Raw genomic sequence first — 14209 nt, 5'->3', positions numbered from 1 at the left:
ATAATTTGGCTCACATCAAACACATTTACTAGGTTTGGTTGGATCTTGCCTGCTGATGTGCGAGCTTTTTGTGTTCCAAATAAGGGGTAAAGGATATCTCCAGCTCCATTCTGTCGTCAGTTAGGTAATGCATACAGCATTACTCATTCTGCCGCTTGATGGGCAGCACATTAACATTGAGCTTTTGTTTTCAGGTAGTATAAACTTTGGTACATGGCCCACTCTTTCAAGTTCCTTTTGATCTCCTGTTCTGTTGCTGCATATCAAAATTTGTTGTTCCCACCTCACACTCATTTTATTTTCTAGTAAGGCCAGTGCAGTGCACTCAGTCTCATTCATTCAGCTGGCTGATGCAATCTGGGGTGTTTCTACACCTCATATTGCTCAATTATGTGTTCACAAGTTAACCTTTGACTCCTTAGCGGCTCTTTACCTGGCGTCATTGACCCGTTGCAGTCATCATGCTTACTGCGGCATCCAGCCTCTAGGCTCGTGTTTGTAAATTACAACAACTTCACCACCAACAACAACCATGTCACATCCCAGGGCTGTAATATTACTCACAGAAGGATTCTTGAGGTCTTCCCTTCTGGAGATTTAACGTGGCAATATGTTCCAAAAGCAATATTGGAACCTGAGGTAAATGACAAATGGCTCTGGCCTCGGCTGGTTAATCTCAATGGGTAGGTACTCTTTCCATTGAGCGCTCTCCATTTCTGACCACATCTCTAGGGAGCTCTTATATTGTATGATGGATGAGTGGGATATACATAAATTGGATCCGGCGTATAAATGCCATGTCTATCCGGCACCCCAAATTTTAACAATCATTCCATCGGACTACCTACAAGAGAAATCTTCCGCAACGCTGGGTACAGGCAGTGCCATGTCAGTTGACAAAGATATTGAAGCAGGTGTGTGTGGCAATAATGATGCCAGTAGTCTTCCTGGTGCATCTCAAGCCAGTGTTCCCAAACAAACATGTAAGCTTGTTTTTTTTGGTTCACACTTCACCCAATTTAGTAAACTCAAAATTCTATAACATCTGAGATAGATAGCAGCTATATAATCCCAGAGAAGTACATGAGTCCAAGGAAGGTGGTTTCCCCTCAGCTGGGCTACAAATGAACCTGCAACATATCCCCAATGACATAGCTGGGAGATTGGCTCGAGGTGTTTTCAAATGATGTCAGTGGTTGAAAGAAGTCCAAAAATTGTGATGGGAACACATGGAAGTTAACTAAGGGAAGTTTGATGATACAAAAGTCATAGAGGAAGCATTTGCTGCACAAGCAGAGCTTGAGGCAAAGTCAGTTTGGGAGTGGCAGAAGCAGAAATACCAGAGGACAAATTAAAAAAAACAGCATCTAAAGCAGGAAGAAGAACATAAGAAACAAGAATTTGAACCGAAGAAGCAGCAGGTATTACATGAGAATATGGATGGACAATGGGATGATGCCCATGCTATTTGATGGTTCATTGCAGTGTGGAACTTCTTTAATACATCTAAGGTCCCTCCCTCAGCTATGGAGGTACCTTGGCCTATACTCCCAGAATGTTACAACACCCCATGATGCCAATTGGGAAAATGTTGAGGCTTTTTTCACCCAGGCAAGATCCTTGGTTCCGGGAGACTTCAAACTACTATTGAAGGATGTGCAGAGGAAGTACCACCCCGACAGATGGGCATCACAATTACTGGATGTCTCAGATGATTCACTCAGGGAGACCTTTCTAAAAATGTTAACAATTATGTCACAAGTAGTTAATGCTATTGATGTACAGGTATTATATAACAGAATATATGATATGGTGACACCGTATCTAAGGCATGGAAAGAGGGGGCATTGCTTGGGCGACCACTGGGTAAGGAAGGGGCGATCAGGGGCTGATGGGTGGGCGATGCCTTTTGATAGCACTCAAAATGTCATATTACAGGCGCTACCAAAATGATAACCGGAATTTCATACTTATAACTTTTAGACGTGGGGGATGAAATATCATATTCACACCGACTTTTTGTGCACCCTACACAGTAAATTTTGGGACTCACTCAAACCTTGAGTGAAATTTGTAATAATAGGTGTCTATTTTTCAATATAATATATATATATATATATGCCTTTTGAAAGAGTTAAATGTACAATAAAATATACTACTTCAATTACAATTTTGGGCCTAAGCGAAATCTTAAATTTCAGACAATCAAAATGTTAACGTAAAACTATATATTTTATATGCAGTTTTGGATAACATTTTAGAACGTCAAAATGCTCCTCACTGTGATGTGTCAGGTGTAAGGTTTTTGGTGTCACACAAATGCCACTGTATGTGTGACCCTCAGTAATAATGGTTAGTCACATACAGTCACATATAGTCCAGCGGCAGTCCGACTTGCAAGAACTGTGACTAAAATCTGCAGGAAATAGTCAATTTTAGTTTGATACAGTTGTGTTTCTCAGTCCAGGATAAGGGAGAACATAGTCCGACAAGAGTCCTACAAAGTCAAGCAAGAGTCCAGCAAGGTCAAGTGACTCTGTAGTCTAGTGTAGTCTCAATTGCCAGTTGTTGCAAATAATAGCTTAGTCACATTGCAGTCAAATAGTCTCAATCATACAAAGTACATATAAAGCATACAAAAACATAAGAAAGCATAAGGAAAGCACACAAAAAATCATAGGAGAGCGACAAGAGAAAACCTCTACTGTATAACGACCAAAAAAAAATATGTTCATGTTGTGCGAGCGGATTCAAATTTTGTCTTCAATCATTTCTCGGCTGTGGGCAAATTTTTCTTCCCCTTCCGCTGTAATAGTAATACAAGTTAGTTGTGTGATAAAAAAAACAAATATGAGACTGACATTAGATAAAAAATGAATTAATTTCCCTCTTGGAGGGCTGTTTCTCGGAGGGTAAGGCCAGTATAGTCATTACAAGATCTACAAAATCATATCAGATAGTTAGAGTGGTAAAAAAAATCAATCAATACCTTTTTTATTCCTTCATTTTAAGTTGGAGATGGTGACCCCACTGGTCTTGATCCACTCAATCAGCTCGTCTTTCTTCAAGGTCTGTGAATTGAGTATGAGTTGGTTTTTCACTGACAGATATAACACACTTACCTGGAATTCTACACAATGCTCTTCCTCGTTGGGTGAATCAGAATCACCAACTGTGATTTGTGAGACAGGCGGGGCAGAGGCAGCCACCAATGCGAGTACAGTGAGAGCTGAGACGGTGGAAACAGACAAGGGAGGTGCCATAGAGGCTGAAGTGATGGATGAGATGATTGATGCAGTCCCATGAAGAGTAGAGGACAAGGATAAATCAGACGAGGCCTTACCCTTAGATATTGGCTATAGATTTATTGAAAAGATGATGGATATTTTGAGAAAACCAAGTACTTACCCCTCTGGCCATCTTCCAGGCTGCTTACAGAAGGTTGAGAATGTTGCTCAGATAATTATCTGCAAGAAATGTTGAAGAAAGAATCTTGTCCTGAAAGCATATGTGTCTTGCAATTTGACACGTCTTTACAGCTGCAGCAATTAGACGCCTAGCTGTCTTGCAGTTACCTATTGTATCCCAGGATGTCAGTAGAGCTAAAGAGGTTATAGAGCCGGAGGTAAACTGATGGTGCCCCAAGAGATACCATGGTTGACTTCATCAAAGTTGGAGGAGTGTAGATCAGCACGCTCAATACGCTCAATGAATTTGAGCACAGGGGGGGAAAGAAGGCCGGGGGAGAAGTCAGGGGATAAATCCATGGTGTCGAGAAGATCAATGCCAGAGGAGAATGAGCTGAAATTGCAAGAGATGATACCTAGAATGCTTCAGGTCTAAATTTGAATGAAAAAAATGGAGAAAAAGTACCTTTCAAATTGGATATAGAGGAATTGACTTCTATAAATCCTATGTTGTACCTTTTGGATCCAATATCCGAAGCAATAGACAAAAAAGACGGAGGAGCCAGTGACTTTTGAACAGGCACTGAAGCATAGACATTAGCATACTAAATTGAATTAGAAGAAAGATTGGCCTGTAGTAGATTGAGGCATTAATGCCTGCAGATGAGAGTGATTCACTGTCATCCCAATGTCTGAGTGGGTGCCCTCTGAAATAATACTGGTCACTGGTCATTGTTTTTTTGCCGTTTTTGAGATGCTTGACCTCGCTTAATGCCTCTTTTGAGAATTGGCACTTTGGCAGGGGTAGCTGCTCAAGCTTACATTGAGCGGGACGGGTGCTGGCTTGGATGGCAGAGCATTCATTGGGAGTAATCATGGTGCCTGTAACAACCAAGAGTTAGTTACTATAGAGATGATGATGAGGGAATGGTTACCCTTTAGGCTTCAACAAGTTAGTTGTGAGGATACAACAGGAGGACTCGCTGAGGAGTCTCCTTGATCTATTGGGGTATATATACTACTATAGGTGGTTTGTACATCTGTACTATACAGTTGATGAAGGCAGTGGCTGATGATGTCATGGGGCACAGCCCATGTGACTATCTCCACTGCATAAGAGACTTGTAGCTAAGAATAAAGGAAAGCAGTGCAGCGCGAGAAAGTGGAGTGTGAACAGAATGGAAAGTGCTGCATGGTACAGTGTGTGAAAACTACAAAAGAAAGTTAAAGTGTAGAATGAAATTCAAAGGTCCAAAAATTGTGTATTGTAACACTACCCCCCTTCTAAGGCTCGACTTCCAGGCTAGACCAAGTACCGGAGGTAGTAGTTCAATATTTGGGCATAGGTTGAAAAAGGGAATTAAAAAGAGTTGAATACATGCCTCTAAGCTTCCTAGGAGCCGAGGGATTCTTAGAATAAAATTATTGAACAGCATTGCAGGAATTGTTCAGATGGGCTTCTGGTTCCATTGTGTTCAATTGAGAACTTCTGGGAAGTGTCTAGCCACTTTCTGAGAGCTAACAGGGACAGAACTAGAGTCCAGTATGAGTAACTTTATTATCAGAGAGTACAGAATGTGTACAGTACCTAGAGTCCAGTATGAGTAACTAAAGAATAGGAATCCTGGACTCTGCAATACTAGTCCGAAGTTTTGTAAACAAAGGTAAACAAATCAGCCACAAAGGCGAAATTATAGAATGCTCAGTGAATACTGAACAATAGAGCAAAAAGAATAAAGAGGAAAGTGATTTAGAAAGAAGGGAAAATAGATAGCACAACTAGGTGCAGAATCACCAAAACTAACACATTGTTCTGTCTTTATCTCCATAGCCCTTCCATAGGACTAGGAACTCTAATTTTCCACGCTTCAAGTGTGCATCCACCACTCGTTCAACTTTGAACTCTTCTTCACCTTCCTGGGTGACTACAACCGGTCCAGGCCGTTCTACGCACTGTTCTGGCAGCGGCCCTTTGTAGGGTTTCACATGGCTTATGTTGACCGTGGGTACTACCCTCATTCGTTTTGGGAGTTCCAGCTCCACTGCATTGGATTTGACTTCGGTAAGGGCCAATCCACTTTTTGGTCAGTTTTCTAGACTGCAGGTCTTTTAACTTTAAGTGGTCAGTGTCTAACCAGAACCAGGTTGCAGACTTGCAGACCTTGTAGTCAGGGGCCTTAGAGCGTCTACGCTCTGCCCTGTCTCTCATCTACTCTGCAGTTTTGAATAGCGCCTTGCACGTTTCATCTAAGACAGATTTCATGTCTTTGGCCATGTTCCTAGCAGCCTCGTTCTTGCTTTTGCCAGGTTCCACACCCATTCTGGGGAGGTATGACCTTGTAACCTCAAATGGTGCTTTCCCTGTAGCTGATGACTGTTTGATATTATATAAGAACTGGGCTATCTTTAGCCACTTAGCCTAATCTGTCTGCCCATCATTAATAAATATATGGAGGTATTGCTTCAATTCCTGATTGAGCCTCTCCGTTTGTCCATCGGTTTGCGGGTGGAACACCATTGATAGTTTAGGTTTGATGCCCAGCATTTGGCATAATTCTTTTGTAAATTCACTAGCAAATTGGGGGCCCCTATCGGAGATAACCGTTTCTGGTAATCTGTGGGTAGACCATACAAAATCTTTAAATAAATCTGCTGTACCAGTGGCAGTAATAGTTTTGTTGGTGGGAATGAATACCACTTCAGAAGCAATCTACTACCACCATTACTGAATCATACCCATTTGATTTGGGTAGATCTGTCGTGAAATCAACCGATATGTCCTGCCGGGGACCAGCTGGTATCAGATTTGGCATAAGTTTACCGGTAGGCGGTTGATGCGAGTTCTTTGCCATGGCACAGCCCAGACAGGATTTTACATATTCCTGTACATCTTTGACCATGCCAGGCCACACATAGTTTCTGGAGATCAACTCCATTGCCACCCAGGGTGCCCAGCCACTGGAGTGTTGTGACGTCTGTCTATTGCCTTGATCCTTGCGGACTCAGGCACATAGATTTTGTCTTTAAAATGGAAGAGCCTGTCTTCCCATAAATAGTGTTCATTGCCATCAAGGTGCACATTCTCTTCTGAGGAGATGTCTTTCTTGAAGACTTCTAGAAGTTCAGAATCCTGCCCAATTCAAACATTGGTGACCCTGGATTGATCTATCAGGATGACACCTTTGTTGTCATCTTTGATGTCATTGGCATGATCTTCTCTTCTAGATAAAGTGTCTGCTTTCCCCATAGAAGTTCCAGGCTTATGAATTAACTTATAATTTAACCTTGACAAGGACACCACATAGCGGGCCTGTCTTTGGTTCAAGTCTCGGGCTGTCATAAAATACTCCAGATTCTTAAGATCAGTCCAAATTTCAAATTGGTGCCTAGCACCTTCTAAGTAGTGCCACCAGTGCTCTAAAGCTCTATTGATGGCCAGCATCTCCTTGTTGTAAATTTGATAGTTGCGCTCTGTAGGCGATAAACTATGCAATAAATAGGCATAAGGCCTCCAAAGATCATCAGGGCATTTGATTGATAAAACAGCCCCAGTAGCAAAATCAGAAAAGTTGGTTTCTAGCCGGAACTGATTGTCTAATTCTGGAAATGCTAATATGGGCGCTGTTGTAAATGCCTGTTTAAGCTTATCAAAAGCTTCTTGTTCTTTGGCGCCCCAGTGCCAAACAATGTCCTTTTTAGTGAGATTGTTCAATAGTCTCATTATCTTTGCAAAGTTTTCAACAAACTTTTGGTAGAAATTGCCTAAGACAAGGAAGGCCCTAACTCCTTTAATGCAAGTAGGTTCAGGCCAATCCAATATAGCTTGAACTTTCTCAGGATCCATCCTGATTCTGTTCTGGCCAATTATCATACCGAGGAAGTCTACTTCCTTCACATTGTCCAACTTTGTAAATATTAATAAATTGGCAATGTAAATGACGACACAGTTTTCCATATCCGCAAAGATCTTGTTCATCATGCTCTGGAAGGCCGCCGGTGAATTGGTCAACCCAAAGAACATAATGAGGGGCTCAAAGGATCCTCGGTAGCACGTGAACGTGGCCTTCCAAGCATCTTCTTCCTTGATACGTACATTATTGTACCCCCATCTGAGATCCATCTTTGTTAAGATCTTGGCACCAGCCAACTTGTCCACTAGCTGACTGATTAAAGGCAGTGGATACGTGTTTTTAACTGTGTACTCATTCAAGTAACAATAGTCCATAATCATGCGCTTCTTATCATCCTTTTTAGGAATGAAGAACACCGGGGATGTTATAGGGCTTTTGGAAGGTCTGATGTAACCCTTCCTAAGCTGTTTGTCTATGAAACTTGAAACCTCATCTCTTTCTGGAGCAGAGAAGGGAATCATGTGTCCCTTTTTTGGTTTGAACGTGTCCTTCAAATCTATTGCATGGTCCCAAGGCTTAGCCTCTGGGAAGTGCTCTGACTTATGTTTTGAAAAGACTTTCCAGAAGTCATGGTACTCATTGTTGTTGTCAATCTTTTCCAAAGATCTGAGTCCATAAACGTGACCAGCATCTATCTTTTCAAGGCGCTCAGTTTGACGGACGTGATATGGTTTACCCAAGTTTTTACACTCCTGAGGGCAATGTGACAATGTGACAACCCCTGTCTGCCAGTCAATCTCAGGATTGTGTTTAAATAGCCAGGTCCAGCCCAAGATTAAATTAATCTTCCCTAGTTGGGTAGCTTTGGCGGTGACTCGTTCTCTGTGTCCTTGGTACTCGACAACAAAAAAACATTTGTGCATAATGCAGCCACCTGCGTTAAGTGTACCATCAACATTATAGACGGGTATAGATACATCTAATTTTACAAGGGGGAGCCCAATTTGCTCCGCCCAAACCTGATCTATGAAGATGCCGTTAGTGCATGAATCAAGCAGTGCGCTGGTTGGGTGTACTGTGCTCCGGGCAAGGTTTTCCACACCAACATCTAAATGGATCTTTTTTTGGAATAAATATGTGCGCATTAACACATGCCTTGGGATTTCTGTGGAAAATGGCTCCAAAGAAGAAGAAGAAGAAATATCAAGAGAAACATGTTTTTCTATTTTATAATTTTCTATATTTTTATTTTTATTTTTACCAGAATCAAGCACCCTAGTGTTTGTCTTGCCGGGGCCACACTCCAGAGGAGACGGTGGTGCAGCGGTAGTATCATAAATATTACAGTTACAATTCTTCATACAAGTACATACTTCAGATAGCAAATTAAAAAAAATATTTACAAATGTGAGAGCCACCCCCTTTCCTTTATTGCTCGTGCAACACCCCGGAGCAGGGGCCATCTTGTTGTGGTTTACTTCATTTCTTCGAGGAGTGAAGGCACCCATGTGACCTAAGCTCCAAATTCTTTTCCCTGGGCTTTCATCTTGTTGACCTGTTGGTCATAGAAGAAAGCTCGGATTTCGTCATACGAATGACCGGCCAGAGTAGTGAGCCAATCATCTGGTTTCTCTGCTTCTAATTGGCGCGCCTGGCACCCTTGGTTATTTTTTTGGTGAGCAGTCTGCACCCCGTTTCTGCAATCTTGGGACATGTGTCCCTCTTGGCTGCAATTGTAGCAGTTCCCCTTGAATCTGCGCATTTGTTCACTTTGGACCATGCTGATATCCATAGGGGCTCCCTGCCCTGGTTGCAGCCCGAACAGCTTGAACCCTTGAGAATGATTATGTTGGTTTGATAACCCAGGGCTCCTCTGGGAATAGTTGTTTTTGGTGGTGGATCCGCCACTGAATTGCATTTTGTAGAGCTTTATGGCCCTACTAATCTTTCAAACCTTTTCAGTAGCTGCTGAAAGGTTCTTGCTCTGCATATCTTGTATGTAAAGCTGTTGTGCAATGGCTGGTGGCACATTGTGCTCCAACAGCTCCACCACATGTTCATTTTGTAGGCCAGGAACCGAGTAACAAAGTCATTTGTCCTCATGTTTCCTTGCTTGAAGTACTTATTTGCTGGCGCGCCTAGTCACGCTCAGCTTGTGGTTTGAAATATTTTTCAATTTTAACTTTTAACTCGTCCCAGGTAGGCCAGTGACCAGCGGTATAGCACTCCTGGAGTCGTACTTGGGTGTATCAACCCACCACAGGTTCTTTTAATCTTGATAGCACAGCTGTTGCTATCTCAAAATCATCGGTGAACGCATCCCAGTTTGCCTTGATCCAAATTTGAAGCTTGATCCACCACTTGGCAAATCATACCGGGTCTCCTTTGAAAGTGCCGGGGTCAGCAACAATCTCGACTTTCTTGTTGAATTTTCACTCAACCGCTTCAGGGGGGTTTGCCTGAAGCTCAGCGAGCTGTGTGGTCAATGCCAAAACCTGTGCCTGAATATTGTGCAACAAGGTGTTGACATTGGGTTGGGTGGTTTGCAACAACATGTTGACTTGTTCTCTTTGTAAACATAAAAAAACGTAACTGGGGGTCCCCGCTTGCTGTCTGCAGGTCTACCTCTTCCCAGCTGAGTATCGGATCTCAATCTCCAACTACCCATACTATAGTATTTGAAAATGTATATAAAAAATAAATGTAATAAACCCTGGTCCAAATGGTTGTCAGGTGGTGGTCCGCTTGTTAAGCTGTCAACCCTTCTCCAGACTGGCAGAGGCAAGTGCCCGGCCTGGTCAAAGGAATGTGAAGAAGAAGTTTTCTATTCTAAAACTAATCAACAGTGGTTCTACACCAACTGCTGAGCTAAAGTACTCCCCTTAACACTGGGGGCTGTGTGTAGATAATTGACTTTTCTCCTTGAGCACTACAGGGCCATCACTAGGAGCGCACCCTTCTGCTATACAGGATATTCCAAAATAATAACCCCTTAACCCTGGGGACCGTGTTTGCACAAAGTGCGAGAGAGTAGAGAGAGCAAGTCCTAATGTAACGACCTAGAGTTTGTATACTCTGGCACACAACTCAGACAAAACTATAAAAAAGTGAGGGGAGTAAGGACCGAGTTTGTTGTGGGTGAACAACAGGAGGACTCGCTGAGGAGTCTCCTTGATTGATTGGGGTATATATACTACTACAGGTTGTTTGTACATCTGTACTGTACAGTAGATGAAGGCAGTGGCTAATGATGTCATGGGGCACAGCCCGTGTGACCAGCTCCACTGCGTAAGATACTTGCAGCTAAAAATAAAGAAACACAGTGCAGCGCGAGATGAACAAAATGGAAAGTGCCTCATGGCACAGTGTGTGAAAACTATAGAAGAAAGTTAAAGAGGAGAATGAAATTTGAAGGTCCGAAAATTGTGTAGTGTAACATGTGGGGAAAGTCGCAAGTTGCTGGATCTAAAAATATGCCCAGAGCACAAATGCTATATGTATCTTTCATTCCAATTATCCAAGCAATGTTTGCAAATAAGCAAACATCCAAACTCCTGCAATACAGGGATAGATGTTTACAAGAAACATTGAAGTTACTTGCAGTTGGCTTACAATGTTCTGGGACTCAGGCTCAGGCAAGATATTCTGATTTCCCCAGTGGGAGTGTTCATGAACACCATTATAAGGACATGGGATTATTTCAGGATGAGTGTGACATTGCCTTTACATTATCCACAGATGGGGCCCAGCTTACAATGACGAAGCAGTCTGATACTTGGATATTGATTCTGATATTGCTCAACATACCTCCAGAAATGAGGTACCATTCCAACAATATTATATTAACCATGGCCATTCCAGGACCCCACAGTCCAGGAAATATTGAGTCATTTATATATCCCCTTTTCCAGGATGCAGCACAATGTAGTCAAGGTATATAGATGTGGGATGCTATAGATTTTTCCTATTTCATAAATTGCATGTACATGACTATGATTCTGGGAGATATGCTAGGCTCAGCAAAGTTAAATGGGATGGCAGGACATACTGCAAATTATGGTGATAGATTTGTTTTGGTCAAAGGGGCAAGATCCAGTCTTGAAAAAGGTGCCAAGGCTTAGTTCTACCCATTGTCACCACCAGAAAACAATAAATACAACAGTGATCATCCCATATATAACCTGTATAATCTGCCAATACAAACAGAAGAACATTATTGGGCTACAATCAACAAACTTGATGCTACCACAGTTAAAAATCTTTGTGCTAAAATTACAAGGGAGACAGGGATTTCTTGCATGCCTCTAGCAGCAGCAAGCCTGGCATTTATTCACCCTTCAGTTTTCCCAATTGATCCTTTCCATCTGTTTTTGAAAATATTGTTGCATTTATATGGGGTTTGTGGACAATCCACAGTTCACAGTCTGAACTCATCCACCTCAACATACAGAAGGCTGAAATGTTTGGTAAACTAGTTGCTTCAGGAATGTCAACACTGCCACCCTATTTCTGTGGCCCAGTTCAAGATCCCCACTTAAAAAGACAAGGTCAATATAAAGTCTATGAGTAGATGGCACTGTTATACTGATACATAATACCAATTGGCATTGAGCTAGGGATAAATTCCTCAGTGCTTCAGAACTTCTCCCATCTTATGGCTATAATTGAATTTTCCATGACTATCAAAGCAAGGAGCACCAAAGACTTGACCGATCTCCATCAGCTCATTAAAGTATTCTTGACTGATTTAGAAAAAAATTATGTTGGAATACATCCTGAGAAGATTTCAAGATTCCAATTGTGTATCTTCCAGTTGATCCATGTTCCTGTTCATATTAAGTGGTATGTATCACTTTGCCTTAGCTCTCAAGCTACTGTGGAAAGGACTATTGGAGAATTTGGGCACAAGATCTGTTCCAAAAAAGCACCTTTTGCAAATTTGGCTAATATTATCTATGAGAAAGAAGTCTTGAAGGCCCTCCTGAGTTGCAGACTCAACCAGGATCTAAGAAAACAACCCTATTCTTTTTCAAGGTGCCAATCAGAAAACGTGAATATAAACTTGGCCAAAGTTTCTATATTCATATAGGGGCTATCCTGTCCTGGAAACAAATTCCCTTTAATCCAAATATGCTGGTCACAAGATAGGGAAAAATGCATGTGAGCAAGAAAAATGTCCTGAACACCCAGATGAGTAAGCTACAGGGACACCCTCCTTCAAGATCACATCATTACTTTGAAGGAAATGATGCAAGTGTGGTCCCTTTTTTTTGGTGAAGCGCTTGCATTCTATGAGATTGAAGGACTTGATGGCAATACACAATAATTTGTTGTATATTATCCCCTTGTGGATGTTTAGTGCACTCTTAATGTGTGGAGAGGAAAATGGGCCAAAGATATCAAAGTTCTTCCAATTTCTTCTATAGTTGACATTGTTGGGATCTGGTATTACAATAGGAGGGTATATGTACTTCGAAAACATCCAGGGCTTGAGTGGCTAACTGAAGAAGAGCTTGAGAAACAGAATGAAGGCACACAGAACGAAGAGTAGTAGGTAAATCATTTTGTGCAAATATTGTAATATAAATGTTAATTTTGCTCAATTTATGCCAATACCTTTGCTGAGTGTAAGTTCAACATAATAGCATTGAGACTTGGTGAATTTAGATGAGGAGTTGACTTCACACCACAGTTTGACTATGGTATGACTATAAGTGGACTATACACAACTATATGTGACTATGTACAAGTCTAAATCTCCAAGGTTCCCGGAGCTGTTGTTAATTCTATGACTGTATGGTGACTACATGTGACTGTTGGACTTTGACTGCGTGTGACTATACCTCGACTTTGTGTGACTTATCCATGACTACCTGTGACTATCCATGACTCTATGCGACTTAGCTTTTTTACTGAGTGTGACCGTTACAACGGGACCTAAGTTAGTAATTCCTGATCCCAGAGGCCCAATGTGCAGTGAGGTGGTTTCCTGAACTCGAGCTTGAGCACTTGAGCATCGCCTATACACCTTACAATGGCCTCACCATTTACACGCAACGAGTACGCTCTCCGTTATGATACTGCCTTCACTTTATCGTGACTTTTCAGAAATATCTATCAGCATAGAAATAGCAACCAGAGCGGCAGACCATTTTACCCGGTTATACTATACCACCTACGACTCTATAACGCGAGTCAATGACCTACCCAAGTTTTATAGGCCTACCTCATCATTGACGTGGAATGGGACGCCATTCCAAGGTGTGGATGGCATAGAGAAGCTTATACAAGGCATGCCGAGCACGAAGCATGAAGTGCAGTCATTCGATTGTCACCCCATACCCGGTTCGTGCATCCCCTCTCTGTTTGCCTGGCTCGCTAATCGTCCGAATAGGCAGCCAACCACCTTCCCTTCTGCTGACAATATCAGGGAACGTTACCCATGGACGTGGTCCTGCTGGCAATCCCACCGCGATTCTCAACAAATCTCTCGACGGACAACCACGAGTTTTCTCTCAAACTTTCATGCTTGTACCGGACCCCACAACACCCCCCACCAAAGTGGGGGAGGTTGCTAAATACTTTGTCAACGCGGACGCGATGAGATTTGTCGGGTAAATTATTTACTTTGCCGGGTGAGCATGTACGTTACATTTGGACTTATGGGTTCGTATCCATACCCTTCCCTCCAACAGGAAATTTGTTAATTCGAGATGGAGCATGTAATTAAGCACATAGCGAACGGCGATACGTACTCCAGTATTTAAAACTCTGGCATTCCTAAGCACAACACAGAAGTCTTGGACTTCATACGATACAAAATAGATGTTCAGCGAATTTGAATCTTAACCAAATGTTTGATTCTACAGGACAAGTCACATTGAATGTACAGTTGAAGGAATGGAAATAACATACCGAGCGTGCACTGCGCTTAACCTTTGATAACCGCTA

At 42.1% G+C, this 14209-nt stretch overlaps 2 protein-coding genes across 2 annotated transcripts; one reads left to right on the top strand and one right to left on the bottom strand.

The window, feature by feature from the left end:
* Nucleotides 1–8771: 8771 nt before the first annotated feature.
* SERLADRAFT_432513 (uncharacterized protein) lies at nucleotides 8772–9176 on the bottom strand (the record flags this gene model as incomplete). Its single annotated transcript, XM_007312692.1, has 1 exon — nucleotides 8772–9176. The coding sequence occupies one exon, from the start codon at nucleotides 9174–9176 to the stop codon at nucleotides 8772–8774; it is 405 nt and encodes a 134-aa protein (XP_007312754.1).
* A 4014-nt stretch (nucleotides 9177–13190) lies between these two features.
* On the top strand, nucleotides 13191–14209 carry SERLADRAFT_455145 (uncharacterized protein; the record flags this gene model as incomplete). The annotated part of the gene is made up of 4 exons (XM_007312691.1): nucleotides 13191–13318; nucleotides 13380–13603; nucleotides 13653–13893; nucleotides 13954–14209. The coding sequence occupies 3 exons, from the start codon at nucleotides 13293–13295 to the stop codon at nucleotides 13874–13876; spliced, it is 474 nt and encodes a 157-aa protein (XP_007312753.1).

The sequence above is a fragment of the Serpula lacrymans genome (assembly GCF_000218685.1).
Source record: "Serpula lacrymans var. lacrymans S7.9 unplaced genomic scaffold SERLAscaffold_1, whole genome shotgun sequence".
Taxonomy (NCBI): domain Eukaryota; kingdom Fungi; phylum Basidiomycota; class Agaricomycetes; order Boletales; family Serpulaceae; genus Serpula; species Serpula lacrymans.
This window is presented reverse-complemented; position numbering and strand designations above follow the sequence as displayed.